Source organism: Cryptomeria japonica, chromosome 6 (genome assembly GCF_030272615.1).
Source record: "Cryptomeria japonica chromosome 6, Sugi_1.0, whole genome shotgun sequence".
Taxonomy (NCBI): domain Eukaryota; kingdom Viridiplantae; phylum Streptophyta; class Pinopsida; order Cupressales; family Cupressaceae; genus Cryptomeria; species Cryptomeria japonica.
The window spans coordinates 294506992-294522954 of NC_081410.1; the positions used below are offsets into that span (position 1 = coordinate 294506992).

The window sequence follows — 15963 nt, forward strand, 5'->3', positions numbered from 1 at the left end:
TACATTGAATTTCAAATTCTTGATTCCATCTTTAGATGGTTATATTTAGATAATTAGAAAGATGAAGAAAGAAGATGAAGCTCAAAAGACAATGGCCATCTTTAGGCTCTCCAACAAATCTCATGCATGAAAACAAGGATTCAAATGCAATCATTCCTATGTTGATAAAGCAAACAGGCATTTTCTCTGGTAATTTGGTGTCATCCTTGTATCATCAACACACTCATGCTAATAGTTAATTATTTACTCCCAAATCATTGTTGGAATATAAGCACCTAATAAATTCAGGGTAGTTCTTGAGCCACAAGTCGTACAACTTCTAAACCTAAACCAACAATTCTGACTTGTCTATAGTTGTGGCATTTGATAAGTTGCAATTATGTATGAGAATTGCCATTTCATGAGGCTTTAGCATTAATGGCAATAGATTGGTGAACTATTCCTTCAAAAATGCTGTATTCTACTGATTGCTCAAGAATAGCCCTCCAGAAGCATCAATTTTCTGGCAGGCCTGTCATTTAAACTTAATTGAAAGAGATTGGTGGTGGAGACGTTTTCAGATTGCAGCTGAATCAACATTGTTCTGTTTTAACTCTTTTGGAGGGAATGTTGGTAACCTACCTATCCTAAGGATATATGGTGGACTTGGATGGAGTCATTAATTAGTGTGCAAATTCTTGATAAATGCTGGCAATGAATGTCATATAGCTTTTTACAAAGGATTGCATATACCTTTGGTTATGGTCATACATCTGTCCTCACCATAAGGCTTTGGTAGTACAACCAATACGCTTTAGAATCTTAGTGCTTAAAACTTTGCATTTTTAATTTATTTGTCATGCATCAGAGCAACAAGGAAACCAGTCTGTGATGCAACCAGATTTTCCATTGCATTCAATTTTGTAATGAATTTGTTTACTGTATTAAATTAGTCACGCTACTTATCAGATAGAAAACATCACTATACAGAGATACATAAATTATTCATGTAGTCTCAGGATCATAATCACTTGATTGTTATAGTTATTTATGGATACCGGGTTTCAGATTGTTTCTTAATTTAATAATAACTGATCTACAGATATCTGGACATGATGGTGGCACTGGAGCAAGTCCAATAAGTTCTATAAAACATGCTGGTGGTCCTTGGGAGCTTGGTCTTACAGAGACTCATCAGGTAAGTTGTATTTGTCCAGGTGTTGTTACAGCAACTTCAAATGTAACATGAAGGCAATTTCTTTTGTTTTTAGAATTGTTGTTGAAATTTAGTTTTAATTTTTTGCACATTGACAGACACTTATTGAGAATGGGCTGCGTGAGAGAGTTGTTCTTAGGGTTGATGGTGGCTTCAAAAGTGGAGTTGATGTCATGTTAGCAGCTGCCATGGGTGCAGATGAATATGGGTTTGGCTCAGTAGCTATGATAGCTACTGGGTGTGTAATGGCTAGAATTTGCCACACAAACAATTGCCCTGTTGGAGTTGCTAGCCAGGTATGCTGGACGTCAAATGATTAGACTTTACTGTCTTACCAGGTTAAACCTCAATGTTATATTTATATCTATTTGCATTTCTATTAATGATTATATATATGTTTTATATTTTTCTCTTGTGTAGAGGGAGGAATTGCGTGCACGGTTTCCTGGGGTCCCAGGAGATCTGGTGAACTTATTCCTGTATGTTGCAGAAGAGGTGGGCTCCTTTATATTAAAGGCTAATACTTAATTCTTTCATCTGCCCATACTGTTTGTTCTTGAACAAATTAAAATTCCCAATCATGGCTAAATTAAGCCACATCTTAGCGCTTGAACACATTCTTTGGCAAGTGAACTCTTTTTTTGAGCTGGACAAGATTAGGGGAACTTTCAAAGTTGCTGATTGAAAGTTTTCTGTTGCAGTGTAAACAGTTGAAAGAGTTCTGCTTATTTTCTGTATCTTTTAGCTTCATCCTTGGAAATTTCTCATTTTATGAATTTCAGAAAGTCTCCAGATTATTTGTGAACTGTTCCTGTCACTGCAGTATATCTTTTATAGTTTTTGTGCTCTTTTAGAAGATACTAGTAGTTGTTATTAGCATAGTAGTTTGCTGAGAAATGCCCATTATCAGGTTAGAGGCATTCTAGCAGAGCTAGGATATGAGAAGCTGGATGATATTATTGGAAGAACAGATTTGCTAAGGCCAAGACATATCTCTCTCATGAAGACCCAGCAACTTGATCTAAGTTACATCCTTTCTGTATGTATCTTTATGCTAGGCCAAGAAATGGTTAAAAGAAGTATCCTCTTTTTAGCCTTTCTTATATGTATAAATGTTTGATGCAAATTACTAATGTCATTTTTATTGTTGTTTTGTTACCTAGAATGTTGGGCTACCAAAATGGAGTAGCACAAAGATAAGAGAGCAAGAAGTTCATACAAATGGACCTGTTTTAGATGATATTTTGCTGGTGGATCCTGAGGTGAAATTTTAAACCCTATTTTTCCTTAGATGATGCAACAGAAATCATCTGTTCTTTAATGGTAATGAAGTCTAAGCTGAACTCAATACTGGGCCAAATCTTAACATAACTGTAACCTGTGCCGCTATCTTTTAATTCCTTTATAATCTATGCTTGTCTTAGTGCTTGTTAAAATAACCAGTCCTTACATTAGCTTGGTAATGGGTTCAACCATAGATGAAAAAAGCATGGTGAGTAACTCATTGATGTATGAGTACTTGTATGCAAACAGATCCCAGCAAGCTACTTGCCCAAAACTTGTCATTGAGTTATTGGCAAGTAATCACTGAAAAACTTGTGCATAACTCATGAAAAGCTGGTGCATCCATGGCAAAAACCCACCAGGCACAGAAAAATTAGTCTACCCAAGAAAAATATTAGTCTTACAGTCTTACTGTTGACAGTTAAAAGTGATAATGCTATGAAAATAGCATGCACCATTAAGCTTCCTGTGGTCTCAAAGACGTTAATTTGGGCCTGGTAGCTGGGGTTCTGCCCCTCGCCCCATCTTGTATCATACCAAGGTACATGCTAAGGATGCTAACTCCAAGCCTCTTGACGCATGCTGCTCCTTCACCCTTCTGTTGTCTCTCTCCTAAACCAGTATTGCCTCCTGACCCCATTCAGTGCTCAGCCCCAAACCTCCATGAGTGGTGCTGCCCCTCACCTCCATTACGAGCTGCAATACCCAAATCCCCATTTTAGTTATAAAAAGTGAAAAAAAAATGTTTTTAGCCTATGTTTTCTATGAATTAAATTTCTAGAATATTAAAATATTGATATGGATATGTAATTTATAGTCATATGATACTATTGTGTGAATTGAATTTTTTATCTATAATGAAGGGAAAAACTACTTTTGACCTTTTCTAAATTCAATTTTAATAATGCTTTGAAGTTATTTTACAAATTTGTGTTTTTTAATTTAAAATTTTTTTTCCATGTTTGTTCCAGTCAAGTTTCTACCGAATTTGAGTTTTTGAACTATCGGTTCAAAAAGACTTTTGTATTTTGATCTATGGATTAGGAAGTGGTGGCACCTTTTGTTGCTTTGTTGAATACGATGGGGATTTGTGGATAGAGGTCAATTGTAATAACTCTTGCTGCAATTTTGTATCAAATTTACAAAATTTCAATAACCCAACTCAGATTTACAATTTGCAACCAAATAATGAAACTGGGTATGCCAAAAATTGCACCAATGAGTTTATAAACACTTAAAACCCTCATAAAAACACAAGAATACGATTCTGCAGAAATTTGGGCATTATAATAGCATGCAAAAATATGTTTATAACAGTCTACAAATCTGCCATGAAGAATTACAAAATAGACTCCAAAAAAATGGAGCTTAAAGCTTCACAAATCCACTATAAAATCCAAAATACTCTCCCTCGCATTTCCCCACAATAGCAAGATGCATGAAATTAATGTCTAACAATAGCCAAGAACAACAATATATGCTGTTATTACCAGCAATACAAATCTGAAAATGAACTAAGAGACTACAACACACCAACTATTACAACCCTTGCCAAAACAACACACATAAAAATCTCTTGAAGCACAACTGCAACCCCTGAATGTGATTGCCACTAGAGACCTGTAAACACACTGCCTGCAAGCCTCTATCTCCCTGGTGTATCAGCCTTGGAGATTTCACTTTCTTTGGTTTACCAACCTCTGAAGGAAATTAGCTTTTGCCTGTTGAAAATGACAAGATAGAAAGAATCCAAATGGAGCCAACTCCATGCATATATGAAATCACTTTCAAATTCAAATTCCAACCAAAATGAGCGCCAAAAATCCAACTCCCAAAGAAAGGAAACTTTCGTCTTTCCAAGTGTCTCCAAACTCCTACAACTCCCAAGTAAACTTACCTTTTGCCGACAAATGTCAAATGGGCAATGGAATTCAAAATGTTGCTAAAATAAGACTTTCCAAGAACCCACACCATCACTTGAGTAGAAAATTCAAAATAATATCTTTGATGATAAACCATTATTGTTGATTTGATTAAATCACCTAAAAGGATTTTATTTTCCTGTCTTATCTAAAAGTCCTGATTTACTATTTTTGGAAAGCCGAGCTCACTAAAAATAGAAAGTGCTGATTTTGGAAAGGAGACATTATGAATATTAAATAAATAATCTTTCCAAATGTATCCCATCTTAGTTGACTTACTATTTTTTGCCAATGGGAACTTAGTAAGTGTTATTTTTAGAAAAAGGGACATGACATCAATGCTAGAAAATTCTAATTAAAATTAATTTTGTTTGACCTTACTGGAGTAGGGGCATTAAATTCAGTTACTCCAATTTGAATCATATACCTCTCTATACAGAGCATAAGCATTTCTATGTTAGTAATGTCAAGCATTAGGCTATCCTTATCAGAATGGTGGTCACATTTCAGAGATAAAAATTAAAACTAGGTAATGTGTCTAAATTTATGACTGACACAAGTGAAGGAAATGGATTGTATAGATGTTTATTTTCTTGCAAAAGTGTATATATGAGCTAGCAATCATCCAATAGATTTTATCTTTCAATTTCATTTCTTCCCTACAATGCCTTGGTTCTATTTTCCAGTCTTTGTGTTAAATTCTGGAGAGAACTGAGAACAAAAGAATGAAATTAAATTCAAATGCTACTGTTGAAGTCTGAGAGCCTGGATTCTGTATTTGAATTCTAGCAGATGTTTCTATTTTGATCCGAAACTGAAACATTTCACAACACTAAAAAAAGGAATAAGTGAGATTAAAAAAGCTCAATAAAATTTTGGAGTGTAGGTCCTATGCTGTATCTATAATTCACACAGACAAGATTAAATAAAGTAAAGAACTGGGTAAGGAATTTTTGAAAGAGATGCCAAAACCTAAATTGATACCAAAAAAGTCTGCTCATGGAATAGCAGTTTATTTGTGCAGTATAACCCTAGGATAAGTAACGATGAAATGGATTGTTTAACGAGAAGTCAACATAAAAAATTTAATTAGTTGATTCAAGATTGGAAGTGCTAATTGAAAGTCAATCTTGCAGTATTAAAGGTGTGTTTGCCATCCACTGGTATAGTGTGAGAAGTATAAACAAATATTTTTTTTTCAGAATGTGGTTGGCATGCAGGCTTTTGCAGGCATCGTCTGACATCATTTACTGCTGTTACATTGCTGTTCATTGACTTGTAGAAAATTTGATATTCTCTTACTCCCAGATCATCTATCCCCCAAAAATGACCCTTGGACTGCCGTCCCTGAAACACAGCCCCTGTCATCCCCCCATCCTCATCCCTGTCCCAAAAGTGCCTTGGAACATAGAGAAATTCAAGGGGTGTAGCGAGTATACGAGCCTCTTAGCCCCTAGCAAGTTGTTGATAGTGTTGATATTCCCTCAGCTCTTGCAAGGTATATGGCAAGTGTGAGAATATTGGGATAGGTGTGTCGTGCACCTCACAACTTTAATGTTTGATTTATTTATTATTTGTTGATTATTTGTGTGCATTCTTGGAAAATTCCATCCCACTATGACCATGTGTATGCATTAGCATGACGTCTTGAAGAGTATTTCTTGCTATGTAAGATGTGTAAGAGCATCTATGTCAATGTAAAAATTTGTAAGAGGTTTAAGAGATTTTATGACACATTTGAGAGCATGTAAGAGGGGAGTTACATTGTTGGCTTGACTTGTTTACCAACTTATGATGCATTTATGACATGTTATATGGCATTTTTGAATGGAGATTATGGAGACAAAATGGAATGCCCAAGTTGGTGAGGTGGTTGTAACACCTTATGATAGGTGTAAGAAATATGCTATTTTTAGCTGATGACCAAAACTTAGAATGAGGCAGTGGAATTTGATCCATGAGGGCTTGGGAACCATACTTCTCATCTGTTGTTCATGATTTTTTATTCACCACTCATGATTTCATGGATTGACCTTTAATGCAAGGTATTGTTATGTTTTTGGGATCACTCTAGATTTGTCCCTAAGAGGGCTCGGACTTGCATTTATGTTGTAACCTTATTGGTGTTGCAAGAAAAACAATAGGTTCAAGTTTGGAGGTTGGGTGTTTTCCCAAGGGTAAAGACTATGTTATGATGAATGTTTTTTGTGTATCTTTTCTTTCTTACAAATTGTGTTTTCCCAAGGGTAAACGCTATGTTATGATGAATGTTTTTGTGTATGTTTCTGGTTCATGCAGTGCAGGTATTGTGGGTTTAGTTTTGGTTTTATTTTCATGCTTAGTTTGGGTAAACATGCCTCTTACATTCCATTAGATGACAATAAGGTTAGGTCAGAAAATACATCGAAGGGATAAAATGGCATCTTTAAAATTCTCTCCTATGACATTGACTTCATTTGAATCAGAAATGAAAAGCTTTTTTAACCTATGTAATGCCTTAGCATGTATCGACTGTAGGTTTTCAACTAGAGAATTCTAACTAAACTCTCATCAATCAATTTCATATACCTTCTGTCTGATCATTTTCCTCGCCATATAATTCACAATATGATTTTAATTACCCTCATAAGATAACTATCCTTTGGGTGTATGAAGGATGTTGTCTTTGGCTACAGTAGAGTTTTCTTATCTTTGTTCTGTTTAGAGAATATTTCTCGTATGAAATTGCATTCTGTATGTTCATATCATTTCGCTATTTTAATTTATGCTTGTAATAGTTGCATTGATTAAAAAATTTCCATCATGTACAGATTTCAGTTGCAATAGAAAAAGAAAGTTTAGTAAGGAAAACCGTAAATATCTACAATGTAGATCGTGCAGTGTGTGGTCGCATTGCTGGTGTCATTGCCAAAAAATATGGAGATACAGGCTTTGCAGGACAACTTGATATAACGTAAGATGCTCTTTGTTTGTGAAAGGCACACATTATCACTTGGAAGCCATTTCTATATAAGTCCCTAACTAGATGAGTATGGAGTTTGATTATTTGTTCCTTGTTTGAGAGGTGCACATTTTGATTTTAGCACCATTCCTTGATATAGCCATTATTGAATTAGTTGGCTCAAGATTGAAAGTCCTTTATTACAAAATTTAGTAAGCTAATAATTTGTGTGTTCTCAGATTTGTCGGTAGTGCAGGACAGTCATTTGGATGCTTTTTGACACCTGGCATGAACATTAGGCTTGTGGGAGAAGCCAATGACTATGTTGGCAAGGTATCAAATCAATTGCATTGCACTGAAGTTTTGTTTTCATTTGAATTTTGAAGGTGGTAGTTTATGTGTTTATTCTCACTGTAGGGCATGGCTGGTGGAGAAATTGTTATAGTTCCATGTGAAAACACAGGTTTCATACCAGAAGATTCAACTATTGTTGGAAATACTTGCTTATATGGTGCTACTGGAGGTCAGCTCTTTGTCAGAGGGAAAGCTGGTGAACGTTTTTCTGTCAGGAATTCTCTTGCTGAAGCTGTTGTTGAAGGGACTGGTGATCATTGCTGCGAGTACATGACTGGTGGTTGTGTAGTTGTCCTTGGAAAGTGAGTTTTTGATGTGTTCATGTGCGACTTGATCTTTTGCACTTTCTATGTATAATTTCTCTTTTCAAATCTCACTTTTTTCTGTGTTATCAGGGTTGGTCGCAATGTTGCTGCAGGTATGACTGGTGGTCTAGCTTACCTTCTTGATGAAGATGATACACTGATTCCAAAGGTAAGGGTTTTTCCCCATGATGTGTTAAAAATATACATGCATTAAATTGCATGTGGTTGGTATGTATCTTGTGCTACTTTTTCTGCATTCTGGGCTTTAGATGTGGACAAATATTATTCTGGTCAATGGAAGAACTCCTCAAAAAGCCTTTCCTCTTATAATTTTCATTGGTGTCTAATGGGGGCAGCAGACCCCCTTAAACAAATATAATCTGTACACAGAGGTATATCCGAAAAAATGAAAGAGAAAATGCTGTAATCAAATACGATTAGAGAGGAACCAAATTGAGACTGAACTTACTGACTGATGAGAAGTTGCAGAACACTTAGCATTCTGTTGCAAATTCAATGATTTATTTTTGAGGATTTTTTATAAATAAGCTGACAAAAAGGCATTTCCTACACTTCCCTAACCTTTCTAACAAATTCCAAGCCTCCTTTTTCTTCCTATTGTTTCTCTTAAGTTTCCTAATATATTCATTATGCACAAAAAACAATAACATACATGTTTTTTATCATATCATCTACAATGTTTAGATGGACACAAATGAACTTAAATTAGATTAGGGAACGTTTTCCAAAGACTGCCTTAAATTTCTAGCTGCCCCTCTTTAGGAAATGACCCTGAAATAAAAACTATTTTCCTTGAGGTTTTAAATTTATTGTTTACAGTTTTTTCTTATAGATTCTGCAGCATCATTGTCCCTGGGCTAGTAAACAGAGCACTCTCACTTAGACTTATCAACCTTGACATTCATCCTTTGAAATCCATGTGCTTTCCTTTTTGAATTTTTCTTTCTATCTCATCAAATATTGTGTGAGACTGACTACCTTTCCAAAGCAAGGCACTTTCATTTCTAAGACTTTCCTTTCTCAATTTCTATGGCTTTACTCTCAGAATTGTTGCTGTTGCGCTCCTGCTTCATCTTCTTGTTTATAATGTAAATGCCCTATCATCTTCATTTTACAATAACAAAAGAAATAAGAATAAAGGTTTGAGAAATGTCGAGTCTGTCTAGTGGTTCAATATGTGTGCATCACCATTGATTTTTTTCAGAACACTTAAAGTCCAACCTTTTTATGTTTTCCTTTGATATATTCCCCCAAAGGAAATTAGTCTTTTTCTTACATGCACCATAAACCAATCCCTGTTTTAAATGTCATGGGTTCGCTTTCTGACAATTGTTTCTGTCATGCATCTGCTGCACCTTCTTGTTCGTATGCCCAACCATCTTCGTCATAGGATAACATAAACAAGAAAACTTAAAGATTTGAGAAATGTTTAGTCCATCTGGTAATTCAGTTTGTATGCATTGCCATTGATTCATTTCAGAACTCTGTAAAGTCCAATCTTTTTATATCTTAAATCAGTCTTTTCTTTATGTACCATAAACCAATCCCCTATTTCAATTTAACTTCTAGTAGCATCTACATCCCCGACAGTTTTAACAACTACTTTTAAGTTGTTTCTTGAGAATCTAATAAAGATATGGTCTGATGACCTGAGCCATTAACTTTCACAAGTGTTTGGACTCTGGAGCATTACCCAGCCCAAATGGCATAATTAGTTATTGATACTCACTTTAGGCTTGAAGACAATTTTCCATTCATCTCCATGTCAGATCTTGATATGGTGATATCAACATTTCAAATCAACTGTTGAAAACTGAATTCCTCTATTTAAACTATCAAGCATACTAGCATCCAACCCGAATTGGAAAACCATTTTTTTGTAATTCCTTTTAAACAATCAGCTGATGTAATTTTGTCAAACAATACGCATGCATATGATGATGTTTTGAGGTTTATTTTGTCTTTAACTGTATTGAGGGTCTTCGAAATTTTCATAAAGCATTCATTACTTTGACATTCATAAAGGAAAGTTAACAAGAGATGTATTAAATTGTTGACAAGAAATAAGATTTTCACACATTATAAACAGTTGTAGTCCTGAGTGCCCAGCAACAATGACATAAAAATTGAAGCTCCCAATGCCTCAAATAAGCTCCACGCTGCTTTGGTAGTGAGATATAAATCAGGTGTTGATTAAATCATTATTTCCAGCACATAGTTTTCACTCAACATAAAGACAATCAACCCTTCCAATCTGAAATTAATACTCAGCAAGGCAAAACAGGCAATCAACCAGCAGAAGACTCCACTGTCAAGTATTAGCAATCTATCAATCAACAGTTCAACCTTACTTCCTTCCTCTCTTGGCTGAAACACTACTAAGACCAACTCTCATGCCACACCAAGTAGTTGACTTGCAAATTTAATAAGTTAAGCTCAGAATTTAGAGGCATCTACTCACATGCTGGACATATACCACTACTTCCGGCATATAAAAACCATACCAAGGACTCAAAATGAAATCCAGCACAATGGTCATGCCCAGGAAAGTTACCGTTGCTGCTGCCAACCAAGTTCATCCAGAACGGCCCCAAAAGACTTCAAAATTCATGCCCAGATTTACAATGATATCCACAGCTTCTTAATTTGTTTATATTCTTCTTAAAGGGTCGGCTCTTTAACACATGTGCAATTTTCCTTCTTTTTGTTTTTACTCCAGCACTACCAAAATCAGACATCCAAGATAAAGGGCACAACCAAAGTTTTAATTCAAATCCTCTCCTTTTACTCAAGTGCTGACCAAGAATGTCTTATTCACATGTCATATTTTTTTACTGAAATATTACTGCATACATTGATTGGCCACATTAAAACTAAATTAATAAGATGTTCTCTTCATTTCAAATTGACTTCCTTTTTGAGCCCTTGTATTTCCTGTGGCGTTTGTGGCCAGGTAAGGCAAGCAGCCAGATTAAATAAGGTGATTCCTCAAATCGATGCCTAACTTGTCTTTTCCATGATTTGTCTTTTCTGAATTTGATCTCTTCTCCCAAATCTGCTTTGACTCACCAAGACTTGAAAACAAATTAATTTATTTCTTCTTTAAAAACAACAGACAGCAAAGGGAGATAAAAATCTTCAAAGCACACACACCGAGCTCAATAATCTTTCACAAAACTGAACCTCTTCAAACCTGGCAAAACCTTTGAACAAATTACCAAACTTCTTCAACTTTGAATCTTGTAAATCCTTCAACACACAAGCTGAGACCCTAGGCAAATCCCACAACATCAACTAGGGTGGATATTTCACCACCATATCCGATCTTCTTTAGAATGGTTTCTGTCCAGAAGGCTGAAGCAGTAAACCCTCAAATCCCCAAGGATTTTCTCCAAAGACAAATTATCATAATCTTCAACACAAGAGAATGAAAGCTAGAACTCCAATATATAGAGTCTCAATGAGAAGCACAAATTACCAAACTTCTTCAACTTTGAATCTTGTAAATCCTTCAACACACAAGCTGAGACCCTAGGCGAATCCCACAACATCAACTAGGGTGGATCTTTCACCACCATATCCAATCTTCTTTAGAACGGTTTAAGGCTGAAGCAGTAAACCCTCAAATCCCCAAGGATTTTCTCCAAAGACAAATTATCATAATCTTCAACATAAGAGAATGAAAGCTAGAACTCCAATAAAATAATAACCTTTTCCCTTTTTAAATAATTCACTAATCTCTCCTCAAGTAGACGTCAACCTTTTTGCCCATTAAATATCATTTAAATCTTTATTTTATTTTCACTTTAGATCACATAAAATGATATTAAAATATTATTTTACCTTCATAGCTTTGATGTCCACTTTATTTCACTTAACTGATAAAGTTTACCTTATTAAAATATTTAATTGAAATAATAAAATATTATTTCACAGCCTTTGGAAATTTGCCAAGCCCTAAAACTAAAGACTGCACTCTGAAGCTGAAGAAAAGCTGAGACTGAGACCAGATACTTGAAATAGCACTATAAAAAGTAACTTACTAAAAATAGTAAGTACAGACATGTTGTACAAAATCGCTCCAGAAAGTGGCATTCATATCCATCAATCCATCTGAACACATTGGTGACATCGAAATACTCCTCTGATCATGTTGACACCAACCTAGAAAGCTAGCACCAACTGCACTACAAGAGAAGTTGAAAATGGGGACATTACAAAGGGAAATCAATACTTGAAGTGATTTTGTTCAAAATTCTTGAATCCCCGCACACTCTTCAAGGTCCATTCTCCTTTGAAGTTGTGAGTGTTAAAACAACATATGGAGTTAAGCCTTCCTTAATCCATCCCCTTTGTAGCATATCTGGAATTTCCCTATGTAATTCCTCCTTTTTCTTGGACTTGACTTATGAGCAGGTGAATTTCAGCAAACTGTAAAATCCACCCCTCAATCGCAACATTTTTTTTTCCCACAATGATTACCAACTTAATTGACCAAACATTCTCTATCTAGTTTAGAAGTGTTGACTTCATAACTTCTCCATTCGCTATGGTGGCATCAACTAAACATCACCCCTTATATGCTTACTCATGAAAGTGGTAAGCTCCACGGGTTAGGGTCATCCTTAGACCTAGACCTAAACCTCAAGGATTCATTTGTGATGATCTTGCCTACATATCTCTCTTGGGAAATCAGAGGCTTCACAGTTCATACTCCAATATTAGAATTTTTCATTCTCTATTCTTGTATGAGATCTTTGATCTCACCTTTAAATCATGACTGTATAATATGTGTAAGCTATGATGTATTATTATACATACACAAATACATAGGGGTGGTCATAGCATACCAAATTCCAAAATCATACATAGTGATTGTCTTGAGCATAAATCACATATACACAAGGTGAATAGCTCATACACATCACAAGTGCAATAGTGATTGACTCACACACATCATGAGTACAATAGTGACTAGCTCATATGCACATCACAAGTATAGTGGTGCCTAGCTCATATGTATATCACAATGTAATGTCCCCTTCTCTGCAGTGATTAGTTCAACTGGTCGTTAACCTATTTCAGAGGCCCGTAGGCTAGTTAGGAGTAGAAATTAGGGTTTCCTATTTTCTAGCAGGATTCTTTGGTATTTTCAGGGGGTGTATGTGGGAGTTTGACAGCTTGGATTCCGGATTCCTTCTGGGTTTTCAGAGAGCTTCAAGATGGTTCAACATGCATCTGCATCGGGTGACTTTTTCTAGACTTACTATTTTAGTAAGTGCAATGGCTACTCAGAATGTGGTTAAAATCACTTTGGAAACACTTACTATTTTTAGCAGTATGCTATTTTTAGTAAGTACTATTTTTAGCAGTTCTATTTTTAGCAGGATTGTCAGCAGGCTTGTTCAGATGGCTATTTCCAGCAGGTCAGTTTGAGCAATTGGTCTTCCCTCATTTTTTTGGTGCTATTCTTGGCAAGGGTTCCTCAGGCAGGACAATTCTCTCAGCTTGTTTCCCCATATCCTTGGAGCTTGTTTTGGCAGGTTCAGTATTTGATGAAAAATGGTGTTTAAAATTAAATTATGACTTAAGGCAAAGGTTGGACGATTTATTTAAAAGGGATTGCTTAAGTTATATTCATATATAAGTCATTTCCTTAATTATATATTGGGCAATTTATTGTTGAGGAAAAATACTTTATAAAGTGAAATATTAATAAGGCAAGATGGACGCCTCATGGAGAAATAAGTTAAATTTATAATATATTTCACTTATTTACCTTGGATGCCACATTATGATTTTAATGTCATTTTTATAAAAAATATTTGCTCCTATGAGAAGGTTGATTTGGAGAAAGGAGAAATGAAATGTAATTTCAAAGTAATGTGAAGTGAATGTGCATTTGGGTTTGGCGTTCATTTGGAGGGAATGTGAATTTGAATTTGAGTCCTCAAAATCTATAAATGAGAGTGTTGGGCTTCTCATTTGGCATCTCAGACAATTTACACCGTTATGTTGTCGGATTAACTCCAGACAATCTTTGAGGGTGAATACCTCCTAGGGCTCTTGACAGACTTCGAGTGTGAGACATCACTCCTAGCTGTGATTGGATTTTCTGAATGTGTGGTTCGATTTTAGTGTGCATTTTCAGATTCTCAGTGTGGTGTGGATTTCAGTGTTGCTGGTTTTTGGTGTGTCGAAGCGAAGATTCGATCATATCTCCTTGCCTGTGCAATCGATTATTCTGGGTAATAGTAATAGCTCGTTGGAAGCGTATCTGGAGGGCGATCATTCTTCTACCTTGGCATTTCATTTGGTGTTCTGTCTGATTTTTGGCAGCAAATCGAACTTTCCAGCTGGGTTGTACCATCTCTTGGCTGCCTTGGGTTACGTGTTGGCTGTTTTTGGTGTTCGCGGTGCAGGTTTGAGTCTCTGGTTGCATCGCCTTAGTCATAGCTTTCATTTGCTTCTGTTTTTGTGTCATTCGGAGTTGATTTGGAGAAGTTATGAGCATTTTGGGGTGTTCGTAGCTTGCTGGTTTGCATGTTTTCTGTGCGCATTATTGATTTTCAGAATTTCATAGTTGTGTGTTAGAAGAGCTTTTTGGTGTGAGTAGTCTAAGTTGGTTTGGGAGTGATTATCTATTATTGTTGCAGCTGTTGGACTTGTTATCAGCACTTGATTCTTCATTCTATATGATTGTAATGCTGGTTAGTAGTACTAACAACAAAGTTATGTTATTTCTTAGTCCCACTGCATAAGTGGAAGAGGATGGCTATGCCGCCTATCTTTGGGATAGTGATATTTCATGTATTGATAATCTATAATGTGCATTGTAAAGCTAGTTAGTAGTACTAACAGCTATCTTTTGGATTATTGCTTGTAGTCCCACTACGTAAGTCGAAGAGGCTGACTTAGCCGCTTATTTTGAATATTTTGTAATAGTGTCCTCCCGCTGCATAAGCGGTTGAGTTGATTGTAATGTTGTCCTCCTACTGAATAAGTGGTGGAGTTGATAGTAAATTTCATTTCTAGTCCTCCCACTGCATAAGCGGTAGAATGATTATTCTTCAGTATCTTGTATTATCCTTGGCTGGTTTACTGCCAAGTGATCTTCAATTTCTCCATATCCAACTGAAAAGTGGAAGGGGTTGGCTTGCCGCCCGAGCATTGTATCATTTCCAGTTATTTGAAGCTAACAATCCCCTCAACAACGTATACTCTCACCTTCCCATATTGGGCACTTGGTGATCAGAAAGTGGAAGGGTTACAACTTCAGCATTATTGTTTCTTGATTTCTTAACCTTAATAGGTTCTTGTTGTGATTGTAACTGGAAACAAATTGAAAAAAATTGTTGGGTATATTACACACAACAGTGACTAGCTCAAGCATACATTACATATATCTAGTATGACAATCCAAACAATGTCACATGTTCACTTAAAGAACAATTGGTAAAGTGGAAATGGATGCAACCTATTGTTAGGAATCCCACAGATACTGAGAGGGGGGGGTGAATCAGTATCTGACCGGTATATAGAATTTCTTAACTTAAAACATGCAAAACATAATATAACAGTGTACCGGTATGCAAGAAATAATGTAATAAACAAAATCAAGATCATCCACATGAAAAGCACACCATAACACAAGATTTTAACGAGGAAACTCGGTGTGGGAAAAACCTCGATGGAATTTGTGACCCACAATATTCACTCACTGGCCAATAAGAGAATATTACTTACAATAGGGGCCTACACATGCAGGAAGGCCAACTGCCTAGAGCTCACTGCTCAATGGGAAGTCTCACTGACTTACAATGAGGATTATACAAATCCAATATCTTGTACTGCTTTACAATAGCATCTTCAATGCCAGATTCAATACCGGTTCCTGCTCTGTTCTTTACATATACCCCTTAATCTATATTTCGCATAATA

The 15963-nt window shown here is 35.9% G+C and overlaps 1 protein-coding gene across 1 annotated transcript in view; it reads left to right on the forward strand.

Moving 5' to 3' along the window:
- The window catches only part of LOC131031686 (ferredoxin-dependent glutamate synthase, chloroplastic), a 268749-nt gene that overhangs the window by 212100 nt on the left and 40686 nt on the right, over positions 1-15963 (forward strand). The window contains exons 23-31 of the mRNA XM_057962794.2: positions 1082-1177; positions 1294-1491; positions 1616-1690; positions 2106-2234; positions 2359-2457; positions 7212-7354; positions 7582-7675; positions 7760-7998; positions 8092-8170. Of these exons, the coding sequence (XP_057818777.2) occupies positions 1082-1177; positions 1294-1491; positions 1616-1690; positions 2106-2234; positions 2359-2457; positions 7212-7354; positions 7582-7675; positions 7760-7998; positions 8092-8170 (1152 nt within the window). The remainder of the gene's footprint in view (positions 1-1081; positions 1178-1293; positions 1492-1615; positions 1691-2105; positions 2235-2358; positions 2458-7211; positions 7355-7581; positions 7676-7759; positions 7999-8091; positions 8171-15963) is intronic.